Genomic DNA, 17,643 nt, shown 5'->3' with positions numbered 1-17,643 from the left:
CCCAGGGTAAATCCTTTGTTATTACTGTCGTTTTCAGAATGAGAGGGAATAGAAAGGTGTTGAGCGCATAACTAGAGGATTATTTATACCAGGTTTGCAGTACTTATGGTAGAAGAGCATGATCTTTAGACACATTGGGCCTCAAGGGAGAAGGAGTGGTTCAGTGAGTAAAGATACTGACTGCCACTGAGTTTGAAGCAGGGGTACCTGGTTCAATTCCTGCCGTCGGCTCCTTGTGACCTTGGGCAAGTCACTTTATCTCCCTGTGCTTCAGGCACCAAAAACATAGATTGTAAGCTCCACGGGGCAGTGACTGTGTCTGCAAAATGTCTCTGTAAAGCGCTACATAAAACTAGCAGCGCTATACAAGAACATGCTATTATTATTATTATGTCTCTATGGATCCAATACAAGGTGTTTAGATCAATAGCTTTGTGTATGGATTTTACAAGTTGAGACCTGAGTTTGGAAAATTTGGTTGCTGCATTATACAGGTACAGTTTAAAATCAGCTTGTCCAAGACCACCCAATGGGTTTTGGCTATTAATGGTTGTAGCTCTTATTCTAGGATGTTTGTGATGCCATATAAACTTATTAAAAGATCTTTGTAGTTTTGTAATGAAAAGGGGAGGAGTCCTAATTGGAACTGTATTAAATAAGTATAGGACTCTTGGCAGAACATTTATTTTAAATACATTTATAATGTCCAGCCATGAGAATTAATTTGTTCCATCTCTCCAGGTCTCCCTATATCTTCGAGTAGTTTTGGATAATTGAGGGTGTATAAGTCTTTAGTTTGATGAAAAATCTTAACACCAAGATATTTAATCTTTTGTTTGTTCCACATGAAGGGGAAGTCATTTATCAGCTGATTAACTCTATTTTGCAGGAGGGAAATATTTAATGGTGCAGGACATCTTCACAAGCCATTTTGCTGCACCAATTCAGCCGCTACCACTTCATCACCGGAACATTTGGCCATCCGGACAGTTTGCCGCCGCAGGTAGTATCCTCACCCCTTACCCTAAAAATCCTAACCTGAATTTCTTGCCCTAAAAACCCTAACCCCTTACCATAAAAACCTTTTGTTACGGGATGGAAATGCGGCTCATATTAATAAAGGTTAAGCCCAGCCATTGCCCCTACCTGTCTGATGGATGTACAGGATCACCCTGTAAACACATCTACCTGTGGCTCATGTGGCTAGAATATTATGTATTAACTTTAGCAATGTACAGTATAGGAAAGCCTTTATTATGTGTATGCTGTGCTTGTTGTAGACTGTAGAATGTATTCCTTTGTTCCCTGGGCATGCTATGCTGGTAATACACTTACCCAGCCTGCACCCCCAGGACTCCGGGCTTTGCTGGTTCCATGAGGGGGTTGAAAACAAAGGAGAGTGGGAATGGGCAGTACTCTTATCTGGGAGGCTTTGGTCCAAAGAGCGGAGTCATTGTCTGCCCAGACAGAAAGGCACTTATTTCATCAAGAGATAGTGAGCCGCCGGCATTGTGAACAGGGATATGTAGGCACAGTTCTCATTGGTCTGTCATCATTTCTGCTCTCCTTTCGTCAGCCTCCCCATAATGCAACCTAGATTATCAACACTGGTGAGCCCAACAGATTGGCGCAACACAGAGCATCTGCACTGGTTTGGTCACTGCCCCGTTCTCCATTATTTCCTATGGAGACTGGGAACCTAGAAAAGCAGCCCCGTTCTCCATTATTTCCTATGGAGACTGGGAACCTAGAAAAGCAGCAACCGATCAGAGTAGTTCCACAGATCTCTTCTAGGCTAGCGTGCAGATAGACTAAGCACTGGGTTCACCCAAAGTTCAGACTGCCTGCTACTCTAAGCGGGATATTCAAAGTTGCTCTGCCGCAGCTGGCATTCAGCGCTGCCTGGAGACTCTGGACCACCTATAAAAGTGGAAGCTGCTCTGGGGAAGTCACTGCTGTTGCACCTACTGTAGTTGACTAGGACTCCCTTTGTATTGACCTGATTTGAGTATAAGCTCTGTTGTGACTTTGTGCTGTGTCTGTTGGATCCGGCCAAAATAAACACCAGTGTATTTGATCTGTGTCCTGTCTGGTGATTGATCCCGTGAAAGAGTCCTGGTCTCCTGTGACACCTTAACTCATTAACCCCTATGCCTAAAAACCTTAGCGTAAGGGGCTAACAACCCTAACCTTAACATCTACACATAATCACCTACCTCAGGTCCAAAATAGCCAGCAGCTAAAAGGCGGTGGCCCAACTGTCCCTAGATGGTGGCAAAACAGTTGTGTCTAAATGTCCCATAGCGTATATTTAACGCCTCCAATTTATTTAGGTTAACTTTACAAATCGGAAATATTATCAAATTATTTCATTATATTTGGCATTGTGATAAATGGTTTGGTTAAGGTCATTAAGATGTCATCTAGCATATAGGGCTAGTTTTTATTTATTAACATCTATGGTGATACCAGAGATATCAGGGACCACCTGATGCTTTCAGCAAGTGGTTCTATAGTCAATGTGCATAATAAAAGAGAGAGGGGGCACCTCTGTTTCATACCGTTACTGATATTATAGGATTCAGAGAGGGATACATTTAAATTAACCTTAGCAGTAAGGGAGTTATATAATGCTTTAATGCAGTTCAGTATGTGCATACTGAAGACTATCTTCCATAGGATAGAGAACATACATTGCCAGTTTCTGTTAAATGCTTTTTCAGCATCTGTGGACAAGATAAAGGCAGGGATCATATTTTTTTTGTATTTAATGAATGAGGGTAATGATCTTCTTGGTTATGTCCCTAGCCTCTCTATGCAAAATAAACCCTGCTTTATCTAGATGGATTAGTTTCGGGAGGAAAGGGTTAATTTTGGAAAATATTTTCATGAAAATGTTCAGGTCAATGTTTAGTAGAGAAATGGGCCTGTAATAAGCGCAGTTATCTGGGTCCATCTCTGGATTAAGAACAACTGTAAAATGGGCTTATATTGTCTGTTTAGGGAAAGAGTCCCAATTTTAATAGCATTTAAAGGGTTCACCATGGGAGAAGAGAGAATGTCAGAGAATTCTTTATAGTAGAGGCCACATTTTCTTTGTGATCACATTTTTTTTAAAGAATTGTGAAAGTTATTGGTTACTTTTTTTTATCAATATAAGAAGTCTGTATGCGAGCAAAGCTTCTGAATCATGTTTCCATCCTCCTTATCTGCTTGTCTGGGGTTTTTTTTTTTTTTTTTTTGGAGGGGAGTTATCTTCTCAAACTTCCTAAGAAGTTTATTTTACTATGAGATTAGTTTAAAAGATTAAACACAATTCCTAACTTACTATATGAATCAGAGGGTTATTGTTTCTGTGCATCCATTCAACATTTCCTTCTACTGTAATTTATCTAACCATCTTGACTTCCCTGCAACCTTAAAAAAAATATTTTTTTAAACACGAGTAGTTGTTTAAACTGTTTATTTCCACAGTTTACTACTGTATATTATGCTTCTGAATTGTACCCTTGGATAAAAAGTCCATCTCTCAGTTTTTTTAATGAACTACATTTTAACTAAATAGGATGTTTCATCCTGCAGATTTCAAACCATACATGAAACCAATACAATTGAAATGTCACCAATTAGTTTAGTTCTCATATGCTTTAGTTCAAAGGCCAGATCAACATTTAGAAGTAATGTTACTCTTAACAAAATTGTGTTTTTATAGGGCATACTAACTCCCCCTTGATCAGAAATCATTATCTTTATTCATTTTCAGTACTTGGTTAATTATCTTTAATGGCCAACATTGTCAAGAATTGACCAGCCTGCTTTAAAGTGTGTGTCTGTGCTTGTGCTTTTCACAAATGGCACTTAATATACCAATGTATACACAGAGATACATATTTTCCTATTTCAGTTATTATTTGTACAAATTAGAACAGGACTTTGTTCATTCCTAGCATAATTAAAAGTGTAATTTGTACATTCTAATACTAAAAATAAAAAATGTAACCGGTAGAACCTGGCATTTTAAAATAACAAGTGCTGGTTAATATGCATGGGGATGGTTTATATAAAAGTCTCTACAGCAGGAGTAACCAACTCTAGTCCTAAAAAGCTACCAAGAGGTCAGGTTTTCAAGATATCCCTGCTTCAGCACATGTGGCCCAATAAGTGTCCCAGTCAAAGACTGCACCACCTGTGCTGAAGCAGGGATATCCTGAAAACCTGACCTCTTGGTAGCTCTTTAGGACTGGAGTTGGATACCCCTGCTCTCCTGCAAAATGGATGCAATATTGTTTGCACAACCGCAGTAAGATATAGCACATACAAACATATCTGATCTCATGTAACGTTCCAGTATAAAATGTCAAATTTATGTATAGATTAAATATTTCAACTGAATGTAACTCTCAATCAAAGATGTGTGTGAAAAAAACATAGTTCTACTAGTTTACTTTAAAATGCTTTTTAAGAATGTTTGCATGTGTGCTAATTAATGATACAGATGCAGCGGCCATTATTTTAATAAATCACGCGGTATATACCTCGGAATACCCATATCATGGCGCGGGATTTCTTCCAACCGTACCGCCTTAATACACGAGTGCAGGCGAGTGCAGAAAATGGCATTTTATTGTTCTGGCTTTTAAACACCTTAGTGATTGGCAGCGTTCATGCCACGTATTGTACAGCAGCGCACACGAAAACGGTGCCGTGATTTGTTAAAATAATGGCCGCTGCTTCTGTATGTACTGCTTTGCTGTAATGTTGCTTAGACCACCATGTTCTAGTATAAAATTATTTAACACATGCTCACCAAAAATTTTGTTCAAAATAGAACTTTAACAAATGTATATTATAAATATGGATATTGGGGCAGATTGTATTTCATCATATGTTCACAAATTGACACATACTGTATAATCAAAATCCCCATAAGAGTCCACTATGTCTACAGCAAACAAATACTTGGGTTATTTCACCTGAAGCAAAAACAGTTTCCACTTGGAAGCTAAATTGAGAATGACCTTGTGCATTTTCAAAAAGGCTGCCAGCTGCGGTCAATGAAGTGTATTGTGATATAAACAGTGCTGCTGTGTGTTGGGTTTAGAGGCATTTCTAGTACATGGACTGTGGCAGAGTACATTTAACAAATTTTGTTAACACATATAATATCATTTCGTATGAATTAGAAGTTCACTTGATTCTAAAGAGCAAAATGTAAATAGAACACCCAATAATTGATTACTCAATGTATAAATTATATGTCCAAACTAAGATAAAGGATAATGCTCCTAATTAATTACTGATCACTGTTATTTTTCACAAGTAAGTATCCATTCTTGCCATGTATGCATAAAATGTAAACATTCCTCTTCCTTACAGAACATAATACAAAAAACTATGGCACATTAACATCCAACTGGGTTCTCAGCAATTCCCAGGAAAATGAATAAATCATCAAACTAATGATAACTGCAGTATTCTGTAACGCTTATGTGTACTCGTTGGCCTGTAATACACAGGGTTTTTCCTTTCTAAATTCTCTTCAGTGCAAAACTCAAACCCAACAAGTGCAAAACCAGCACAGTATTATCAAAGAACAGGAATGCCATAGAAAACAATTGGAGTTGTCCATCTGTTATATATGATGCAATGTTTCTACACTGGTTTTGCCCCAGTTTTGAAGCAAGGAGACTTTAGTAAATTACCCTCATAATATTTACAATTATAATAGTCCTGCCCCAAAGTAGGCATTTGTTTAATGGAGTGTTTTCAGAAAACTTTGGACAGGTAGTGTGCAACAAATTGTATTCCGAATTTTGTACAATATATACATTTATCTTTACGATACCAAACAAACTGATGCTCTAATTGAAACAATGAAAACCTGAAAGGAGGTATGATATGGTAGGTGAAAAAGTCCATCATAATGTAGCAGGGTCCCCCCTGGCCCTCCTCGCCTGCGCAGAGTAGCGGTTACCCCCGCACCATGTCAGGCAGTTGCAGGGGCGATCGCGGCTCCCGGCAGCATCAGTTACAGGGCGCCGCAATCTTGTGCGTGTTTGCGCATGCGCGGTGCGCGTTTGCAGTCGCGGCGGCCATTACACCTAGCACAGGAAAGTGTAGGGAGGCAGGAAGGACCCCTAGAAGTCTCTCATGCGCAGTTAGGGTGATGCGGCGGCCATTACAGGGTTGCACAGGCTCCATGGAGAGTAGCGGTGGCCATTACAGCTTCGCCCATGCACAGTAGAGATCGCGCACGCGGTCCTCATAGAAAGAGCTGTACCAAGGACTACAATTCCCAGCAGCCTCTGGGGACTGCACTTTCACCTTGGTCACAGGCAGCCAGACAGCCAATAGAGCTTGCAGCTTCTCCTGTTGGAGAAGGATACATTGTTGTGTGCAGATTCAGGAAGCAGACTGTGAAGCACATGAGCCAGTCAGGCTAAGGAGACAGTGGGGGAAGGAAGGGGGTAGAGAGCTGCGAGCTTCTGCCCAGGCCAGAAATCCCCAGGCTAGAGCTGAGGCCCTGACTCGCCACTAGTGAGGGTGGGTGTTCATAGGGACAGGCCCTTAGGTAAGGACCCTGTGCCCCTTCAGCTGTGTGCTAGGCAGGGACCTAGTGACAGACCCTGTGCAGTTCCTTAGTGCAGGGAGAGAGATACACTGGCGACACACTTTATTCGAGCTCGGCTAGTCCCACGAATTCGGGTATACCCGGGTGTATTGAGGTTTGTGACTGTTTTCTGCCCGAGTGCATTGAGGTATTTTCCAGGCAGGGATTGAAGCATTTTATTCCCGCTGGCTGCAATACTGCACAGTATATATATATATACTGCATTACAATTCATGAATTTATGCCATCTGGTAGACACGCGAAGCATTGCAGCCTATTAAATCCTAATCATTATCATTTAACAGATCAGCCGCCCGTCAGCCAGGCATGAACCCAGGCTGGGAAGGCAAACGCAACGGGGCTTGTCAGAGGTGAGGAGCGGCGCATTCCAGGTATCTGCCAGGTACATACTGGGTATTTGCTCGAATAAAGTGTGTCGGTGCAGTACCCTGTGCGGGGAGAGGGAGAGACTCTGTGCAGTTCTTTAGTACATGGACCCAGTATAGTATATGCTGCATGTTCCTGTAAGCTGTTTTGCTGATCCAGAAACTGTCCTTACGGTGGGACGTCCGGCGGGACCCCATCCCACGCGGAGGTACAGATCAGCGCTGGACCAAGCGGTGCCGGAAGACCCTTTGCGAAGACACCCAGGTGTAGAGACATCTGGGCAGGTATTTACAACCTTCCACACGTGCACCAACTTTAACTTGCTCCTCACATGTGACAGGCCTGTTCACACACTTGGGTGGGCTTGGACTCTTTGGACACGGGGTTGGGATGGGGGTGTAAAGGTATAGCCTAGTTAGGGGCAAGATTATAGCTTCCAGCTAGTGGCAGAGGGTAACACGGCTGTGTTGCTATACAGTATGATGTGATGTGATGTTATTGTGTTATTTGCCCATATAGTAAACCTGTGTTATATAAACCCTGGTGTATGTGGTTTCTGGGTGGGTTCCTGTGTGGGGTACATTCTACATTCCTAGAATCCTGCACAGGTGGAGGCGCTGTAATTAGATCGTTCCAGAGGATTCACCCCAGGCTCTCACTAGCAGAGGCTCAGACCTCCTGTGAGCCTAACAGATACTGCACCACACCTGGTAACATATAGGTTCCCCCTCACATACACTCTATATGCGATTGGGGGAGGGAATACCGTTACAATAATTAAACCTAATATAGAGATTTACCTGTTTAATTGTGTTACCTTTTGTATATTATTGTAAATGTTAAACAAAATTATGTTACCATAAAGATGAGAGATCCAAAACTGTTTGACTAAATATAAGCAGTCATGCTTGGAGCACCATCCTCAAACTCCTCCCACATCCATCATCCCTCCTCCTTCATTGAAAATGTCATACTCCAAAACTTCCCCCTCCCTTCTCCAAAACATCCTTTTTCACAAATCCCCTCTCCCTCTTAGCAAACTCCCTCTTCAATGTTCCCTATTTTGACACTGCAAACTCCCTCCTTCAAAACTCCAATAACCAAATTCTCTCCTCCCAAACACTCCCCACCCATCCTAAATAAAGCCCCCCTCCACTTCCAAACAGTTGCCCCTTTACCTCTTCCCAAACTCCCTCCTCCAAAATGGAGCTCAGAGGAGATAGCTTAGTAGGAGGGAGGCGTTTAGAAAGAGAGAGTTCTGATCTAGAGAGCAGGGGGAGGGTTTTTTGAAGGACAATGTTTTGAAGGATGTATAAGAGGAGGGAGTTTTGGATGAGGGAGGACAGAGTTTAGGAGGAAGTTTTGCATGACACATGAGGATGTCCTAACATTGACACCTGTGCTGATAATATCAGGAGATATAAAGTATTTTAATTAATCTGGTGCTTCAGGGGTTAATGTAGCTACAGTTTGAGTTAAGTACAATATATTCCTGGGTCTGTGCAGATCTACAAAGATGACTTAATTGAGAGTCTATTACTAAAAGTGACATGTGTCGTTTTGAAGGCAGTAAATGATAACCAGATACTAATCTGCCATCCTCAAAGAAAACGAAACATTCTTGAATGATCACTTGTGCATCCCAGAGAGAGGTGACCCACAGGTCACCACTTAGTTTCAGGACTTGATTAAAAATGAGAATATCATGTGATGTCATCAATTCTGCATAATAAGAGGTAGATAAGAGGGGCATTGTGGAAATAAGACAAATCAAATCATACCACCCTGCCTGAGTAAGAGGTGACAAAGACAGATAATTCTTTCTCCTGCGAAAATAGACTTTAGGCTGTCAAATGTTTTGAGTGAAACTTCTTTGCTGGTGCCTTCAGGGTTTTCATGGGAAAAAATCCTTACCTTGTAATGGAAGTCCGTAACGCAGGTGATGTCACGCTCCTGATGGGCGCATGCACATGCGCACAAAAACACCCTTTTAGGCTGCATGAAGGTTAAAAACACTGCCAGGTCTCGCCGCACATGTGCAGTGGTGACCGGACTCTGGCACACATGCACAGTGGCGTCCCGAGTCTGACGCACATGTGCAGTGGTGACCGGAGTCGGCGCTTGGGAGACAGAGGCACACCAAACCCACAAAATACACAAATATATGTACTAAGGTGGGTGCTGAAGCCAGAGATGCCACATTTTTCATATACACGCAATAGGTAGAACATGCAGCAGCACCAAAATACAATAAGCAAACCAAATGTATAACTCCCATTTACTATTAATACTTCCAATAATATCATCACATGGCTTTAAAACATGGTGTACATGCTTAATAAAACAAGCATTCTCTTTTCTGGATGTGTATGCTCCGTAGAGCACACAACAGATGTATATACTGTAATACAAACACAAAAAATTATTTCTTTATTAATCTGTGCCTCCATAGAGGCTACTCTACACTATATATACTATAACCAATACACTTGGTTTATGTGTGGAGTTTATAGTGCTATATGTATCTATTTTTCTCATATGTGGTGTGAATGAACATATTTCTTTCATACTGTACATTACCTACATACCTCATGTATATACTTGAGATTATAGATGAGCACAGTATATAGGCATACTCCAAAGCTTTCTGTTTTAAATGATTTTATTTATAATATAGAAAAAGTTTAAACATTTTGTTTCATTTAGAAGAGTTAGCACAGATTAATAAATAAATATTTTTTTGTTTTTGTTTTTTTAAACCCCTTGTTTTCCTATATGGATTCTGGATTTATCCCTTTGATACTATTATGAGAAGTTGAGCTGTGTGCAAATTAGTGGGAATCTTTTGTGATCATTCTTGATCATTTGTTATAAATATGTTTCTTATTCCCCATGCACCGCTACGTATTGGACTTAATTATTGAATATTAAGGTGATAACCACCCACTATGTCAAAAATGATAACGCACAAGATGCTACACTGGGCCAGTATGACCACAGGAGTGGAACTAAGGGCAGCTTAGCCCTGGAGATTGCCCACTTGTCAATAAACACAGGTCTGTTGTACTCTGAAGACTCCATCAGTTCTCAGCCTTCCAGTGCCTTGGATGTGTACTTGCAAACTACTCTCAAGTACCTGGGACCAGTAGATGATGCAATGCGGTTGCAGCTCATCACCAAGTTCCAAAAGTATGAGGCTTAGAGAGAAAGAGAAAGACAAGCTTCAGAACATGAAGCAACGAGATATGCTGCAGAATGCAAAGCAGCGAGATATGCTGCAGTCCTAAGGAACCAAATGGAGCTTGCAAAGCTTCAGAGGGCATCGCCAGCACCGAGCAGCAGAATCCAGTCCATACAAACCCTGTATGGAGCATTTCCCAAGCCTGGCGAAACATGGGGACCTGGATACTTTCCTGAGTTATTTTGAAAAAACGTGCAGGCCTCATCAGTTGCCACTGTAGAGTGATGTGAAGACTGACGCTCAATATCAGTGTAGACACAGAGTAGAATTATAGAAATGAATGAAGATAGGAACTTGTCATAAATCCATAAGATCATATATATGATATAAAGTTAAGGGGGGGCAAAATCAGTCAGCCAGACTACCGCAGATATGGTCCAAAAGCACACCCCTCTTAACATATACACTTCCCCAATAAGGGTCATAGGTAAGAATATAAGGGCTAATGCCCATTACCTGCCCACGGGGGTACATTGAAGTCCAGAGATCATCTGAAGAGATAGTTCCACTGTGTGCAATCCTGAAGTGTAGAAACAGCAATAGAAGAGTGGAGCAAAGGAGCACTGCTGACAAGAATATCCTGGGGAAAAAATCCTGAAGGAAAAAATCATGGGCAAAACTCCAGAATTAAAACTGAGGGTATTTATTCCATAGACTCACAGGAACATGAACACAGCCCACGCACCAACGTGTTTCATCCTGTGGGACTTTATCAACGCGTTGGTGCATGGGCTGTGTTCATGTCACTGTGAGTCTATGGAATAAATACCCTCAGTTTTAATTCTGGAGTTTTGCCCATGCTTTTTTCCTTCAGGATTTTTTCCCCAGGATATTCTTGTCAGCAGTGCTCCTTTGCTCCACTCTTCTATTGCTCATCAGTTGCCACAACTGATCAGTGGACAATGTGTCTTATGCCAAAATTGAATGAAAGAGCCCTGAATCTCTTCGCTAATTTTCCTGAACAAACTTGACAAAGATTATGAGGCCATCAAAACTGAGTTGCTTCACCATTTTAATATCACCCCTGAAATCTACAGGCACAAATTTAGAGTCCATCAGCGTGGTTGTACCACTGGCCTTTCTGAGCTGGTGGGGAGTCTGATATCTTTGTGCAAGCAGTTGGTTGGGGAACTGAAAATTGAAAACTTTGAGGTGTTATTGGATCTCGTAATTCATGAGCAAGTTTTAACCCTGTGCCCAGCTGAAGTGAGAGTATCGGTTGAGGACCGAGGTCCTAAGTCAGTCACATAGGCTGACCAGCTTGCAGATTCCTATGTGCCAAACAGGAGTCCAGCAGTTAACAAGGGGGTCCCAGGATGGAACAGTGGTAAATCCGAAGAAACCCCACGACCTCCTCTAGTTACACCTACTCAGACTTCTTTTGGGGGGAGGTGGAACACAGATATATTTGATTGCAATTTATTAAGGGGTTAATATTAACTAATTGGAAGTACCTTGAATAAAGGGGAGTTTGCTATAGAACTTTACTCTACACCTCTATTTTGCAGACAGTGGTTATTTCAATGACCTCCCCTCTGCCCTTCTTCTTGGGGACTGATTGCACAGAGGGAGCTGCACCTGGCGGTTGCCCCAGAGAGGGGAGAGTAAAGTCCGATAGCAAACCTCAAAGCTCTTGATCCTCAAATTGACTCCTGGCACGAAGAGACCAGTCACCTGGGCAGTCGGCAGCAGTTTTGTTTGTGTTGGTGCCCGCACAGGGACGTGAGCGTGCCCGGGAGGACACTGCTGCTATTCTACTATCTCCGGACAGTGCACAAGCCCTAGGGAGGGAGAAAAGCTGTGTGATTCCCCTCACATAAAATCTGAGGAGACAGGCACAGCGGACACTAGGAGGTTAAGGGGACCAAGTGGAAAGAGCTTGTGGATCCCAAGTGTGAACGGACCAGGATAAGAGAGAACGGAGTCCATTACCACATGCTGGGAAGCGATCAACAACGCTGAACAAAAGTGCTGTTTTGTGAGTGCCTTATTGTTTTTACCCAGTCTATTGTAATAAATTTATTGTGCCATGAGATTTTCTCTTCTGTTTATATTAAATGAAGTATCCTGACTAAGCCGGAGTTAAACCATATCCAATTGATGCAACCTCTGAATTATCATCTGGGAACAAAATTATAAACTGGAATAACCAGCTGAATTTGCAAGTGTACCTGCAAACGTAAGTATCTAAATTGAGTAATGTTGCCCATTAACACATTGCTATCGTTTCTGCAAATTATCCTATGTTCTGCACTTGTACTTGAGTCTATGTGCCGGAGGACACTTTTTCTTCTCTAGTTGAAATGTACTAAATTCAAATATTGAACTCCAAAGTCCACGTATGAGAATATAAGCGCTAAATAAGACATTACACTCTGATGTGCAGTGTACAGGAATTTTTAAATATTTGTTTTGTAAAGGCAAAGAATATGATTCTTATTACAATCCTATTAAAATAAAAACAGGCCTGTCTTGATAAAAAGGAGACAACTAATAAATATTGTTAGCAAAAAGAAATTGCTGAAACGTTATTCTTAGACTCAGAAGCACTTTTTTTTAACATAAACATACTCTATAAAATGCTGTATAGTAGCATTTGAACTTACCGTTAAAGTTTACCGCCCGGATGTAACTGAGAAGCTCTTTACCATCAACAGAGCTCATTCTTGCACAGAGTCCAACATACCCAGGACAGAGATCTTTGTGCATGTTATTCAGTGCATAAGCCATGGAATATACTGCATCAATTGCAAACTGGACTTTCCCTTCTTGCTCATAGCTGGAATCCCGTCCAATACGTTCCAATCCTGTAGAATGAACAGATAAATATTTATTTACTTTTATTTAATGAATGTCAAAAAATTAATAAATGCTGGCTATAATTATAGTTGTTTTTTTTGGCTTACTAGCTTAAAAAAAAAAGCAAGTTTTCAGGATCACGTGTTAGAGCTTAAGTGCACCTGATTCCTGGATTTTGAAACATCAGTTAAGGCAACTTCCTGTCTTCTTTAAAAATGAAGGTTAATATGTCTTTAACTTTCTAACCACTCAACACAACTAATCAAGTGCATTCAGGTGTATATCCTACTTGGGGCATAGCTATAGCCCGGGTGAAGTCTGGGGCCCGTTCTCTAGCATATTTTTCTCAATGCATATTTTTGGCTACTGCGCATGCGTGATCATTGGTTGCCGGTCGCTCCTGCGCGATCGGAGCTTGCCGATCGTGCATGCACAGTAGGAAAAAGCCGATCGCACAGGCACTGTAGACAACTGCTGGTCATGCTTGCGCGGCCAAACAATACAAACATTTTGCCTGGGACCCACGCATCCCTTGCTACAACACTGTATCCTACATGTTCCATTCAGATGATCAGTGGAACACACGTACATGGAGATGTACTGTTTGAGGCAATTACCAAATATATAATTAAAAAGAAAACTTGTATTAATTTTTCATTTAAAAAAATCTTGTTTTCTATCATTCTGTTCTTTATTAAGCAGACAGTAATGTTATTTATAGTTCAGATCATTGAATGGAGACAGTCATTTTCACTTGTTAAACATTCTTTAAACACATTTACAAGAAGGCATGTTGTTCACCAGTTCTTATGACCAGTGCTGCCATTATTTTAGCTGCATGTAAAATACTTGTTCCTTATTCATTTAAAAATGTAAAAAGGGATGATGACTTAACTTGTCTTTTACTACCAGTATACACCCAGAAAAAATGCAGAAGTAAGAAGTCAGAGATTCCTACACGACTCACTATTTTATGCATTTAGGTATTTTTCATAGGAGTTTGTGTCTGACTTTTCTAAAATGTATTAAGTATCAGTGATTGTAAAAAAAAAAAGACTGAGAAAATGATAGGATTATGGTGCTGTTTCTTTTGGGTGAGTAAATCTGTACCACTTCATTTGTAAGCTCTTTGGGGCCGGGACTTCTTTTACCTTGTTATTTACTGTACCTGTTGCACTTGGTCTGCATTAATTCAGGTGAAAGAAGGAAAAACAAGTCCCCGTTAAAGTCTGGAGGTGCATGAAAAGTGGTTATCCAGTTTGAGCATGGCACAGCCCCCAGTTAAAATGGCACAGCTGGAATGTTGGGAAATGCAAGATATTGGATAGTGTAGAGCAGGGGGGCGCAAACTTTTTTCCCTGCGCCCCCCTGCCGGCTGTACCCTCACTCCCGCGCCCCCCTCCCAACCCCAACTTACCCGCGCTCCGGCGTAATGACGTCACGTTGCCATAGCAACGTGACGTCACATGACCTCGCCGCATTGCCATGGCAACACAGGGAGGAAGCCGCCGGAGCCACGGTAAGTTAGGTTTACAGAGGCCCTGCAGCTCCCCTGGCACTTAATTTAAGTGCCTTCGGGAAGCGCGCGGGGCCTCTGCAAACCCCGCGCCCCCCGTCGGCAGTGTCGCGCCCCCCCTGGGGGTCGCGCCCCACAGTTTGCTCACAGCTGGTGTAGAGGAAACAACATATCTAAAGGTTAAGGAGAAATTATTCACCGTAACTCAAGGTAGGGATATTGTCTGGCATGAATTTGAAAATAGTGAAATAAAAAAGTTAATTATAGTCATATGCCTTAAATTAGCTCTCCGCGCAGCTCCATTTTCTTTTGCAGGGTGGGGATATTTTGTATGCTACTTAAACAGTGGGTCAGTCGAAGCTGATCCATGTTCCAACAACTAATAGGGATCCCCTGCCCCATGATTTCAAAGCAGGGCCAGAAGGAATGTTTGCGGTGCTCGGTGCAGGTCTCGGCTCTTACCTTCTCTGGTTGCATCATCTGGCGGCATCTCCTCCCAGCATCTCTCTCTGCATAGTCCAGGCATAATGTCTTTGCGATGTCAAATGATGTGTTGTTCCCATGACAACGGAACGTCACATAACGTGGCACCACATTATCAGGGCAATGAGACGCCGCAAGGCATCCCATTTTCATGGCAGCGTGATGCAATTGGACATCGTGGAGCCATGATGACGGGATCATGCAGGAGGAAATGCTTGGGAGATGCCACTGGAGAAGGTAAGAAAGTTACAGAGGCCTGTGCTCTCCCCCCCGGCAAACAGTTTAAATGTTGTGGGGCATCTGTAACCACAGGGCTCAGTGCAGTGGCATCAATGGCACTGCCATCACACTGGCCCTGTAACTAGCTTTGTCCACCAGACACAATATGTCTTTGGGGTCAGGTTCACTCTTGCAATCATTTCCTGATGACATTACAAGTTTCTATTGGTGCAGCAGTGTGGCAGGTACATGTCATACAGTATTATAAGATTCCTCCTGGATTTTGATATTAGGAAAATACTTCCTTCAATATGTTAATCTGTATACACCACCAGATATTGATGACTTTTAGAGTGATATTATTGTTACGTAAATCTCATACTCCTTTGTTGTTAATTGATCGCTTTGTACAACTACAATTTTACAATAGCCATTGTTCATTCATTCTATTAACTGTAATTTTGTCTTACTCAAATACAGTAGTATGAAACCAGGAAATGAGAGTGCATTCCCTAACAAACCCAAGTATGGATGTAGCAAGACTTCTGTCCCGAGAGCCGCACTACAAAAGGGAATAGTCAGAGCAGAGAAATATCCTAGAGTAGATGTGGTATTTCCTCTCTAAAAGAAGCAGAGGCCATAGTTTGCCGCAAGAAAACATACTATATTTGTATGTTAACTACTTTCAACTGTGACAATTATCTACTAAAATTTTATGACAAGTAACACACATTTATTAAAAGAATAATTAGTCTAAATTCAGAGTACCGTAATTTCCGGACTATTGAGCGCACCTGAATATAAGCTGCACCCACTGAATATAAGCCGCACCAACAGGATTTAAAAATAAATATTATTTTGAACATAAATAAGCCGCACACGTCTATAAGCCGCACACGTCTATACACCCCTTGTACCTCACATCAACCCCCCCTGCACCACACATCAAGCCCTCAGTACCTCACATCAAGCCCCCAGCACCTCACATTAACCCCACAGCACCACACATTAACCCCCCAGCACCTCACATTAACCAGTAAATATCTCTGCCGTCCAAGCAGTTAATACCTCTGCCGTCCAAGCAGTAAATACCTCTGCCGTCCAAGCAGGAGTGCACGCACGCTCTAGCAAGCAGCAGGCAGGAAGTGCCTCAATGCTAGAGCGCGCTGCTACTCTGCGAGGGGGAGAGCGGGCTCGCGGGGGATGGTGACAACGGGCTCGCGTGGGATGGTGACAGCGAGCTCGCGGGGGGGCGCGGGAGAGTGGACTTGGGAGGGGGAGAGCAGAAAGCCACCGCGGGCCGCACAGTGAGTACAGGCGGGCCACATGCGGGAAAAATCCATATATTAGCCGCGTCATTGTTTAAGCCGCGAGGTTCAAAGCGTGGGGAAAAAGTAGCGGCTTATAGTCCAGAATTTACGGTACATTACAGGCTGTTCTCATTTTAAGCATACCCTAAACCAGATGATGAATATGTAACAGGTTTTCCTCCACCCTCTGGGAGATTTCACTGTTACCTGGGGTTCTTGTGCTGCTCACCTGCTAGGCTTACAGGATACTGAGTGTCCACCGGTGGTAGTGGGGAAGACAGGACAGGCTTTAGGGATCTTATCAGTTCTTTCCTTGGTGCAGTGCCTCCCTTCCCCGTAGGCCCCAGCAGAACTGGGTGCAGTCCCTGCAGGAAAATCCTCTGGTACTCCCCCTGATGAACTGCACTCACAGGCAAGAGTATGAAACAGGAACAGATCTTTATTGTTCATCAGCATTCAACAGGTACACTTCTTCCATGGGTCCCTGGAATCAACCCGGAGCTTGAGGCCCCAAGGGTCTATCCTTCGCTCCATTATTCCCTGGTGGAATAACGGGTAGTACCCCACTCCCCTGAGGGAGAGGGTCTCTACAACACTCTGAATTCTCCAGGGCCAACTAAATTTAGGCTCTGCAGCCCCTTTTGTACCCAGGCGGAAGGTCTTAGGTCTGAGCCCCTGATAGGGCAGTACACAGGCCCTAGTTCCCAACCCCGTCACTCAAGTGGCTGCTTACTACGGAGGAAAACCCAAATTAACCCTAACATTGCCTGTACTGGTACCAGGGCTTATGTGTTAGGCAGGGAAGATTAGTAGCCAAGAGGGTACATGGCTACACATATATACCAAATTATAATGCCTACATTATATTTCGCTGGCATTTGCCCAGTAAGTTTCTCCAGTGATATTTGCAATTTAGACCAAATTATGTGCTTTCCTTTCATATTCTACTGCAGCATCTTGATGCACAGACAATATAAAATGTGGAAATGCAGCATAATATATGAGAAAGTATGATTTTGTCTCTATTATGGCATGGTAGACTATGGACAAAAGTATTCCAATGTTTTAAATTCTATGG

General features: G+C 42.3%; 1 protein-coding gene across 1 annotated transcript in view; it reads right to left on the bottom strand.

Annotated features, from left to right (window-relative positions):
* Positions 1-17,643, bottom strand: part of GRM8 (glutamate metabotropic receptor 8) — a 1,200,287-nt gene that overhangs the window by 356,086 nt on the left and 826,558 nt on the right. The window contains exon 7 of the mRNA XM_075599874.1: positions 12,845-13,045. Within this exon, the coding sequence (XP_075455989.1) occupies positions 12,845-13,045 (201 nt within the window). The remainder of the gene's footprint in view (positions 1-12,844; positions 13,046-17,643) is intronic.

Source organism: Ascaphus truei, chromosome 5, assembly GCF_040206685.1.
Source record: "Ascaphus truei isolate aAscTru1 chromosome 5, aAscTru1.hap1, whole genome shotgun sequence".
In the NCBI taxonomy this organism is placed as follows: Eukaryota; Metazoa; Chordata; class Amphibia; order Anura; family Ascaphidae; genus Ascaphus; species Ascaphus truei.
The sequence above is the reverse complement of the archived record's forward strand: the minus strand, read 5'-3'. Positions and strand labels throughout refer to the sequence as shown.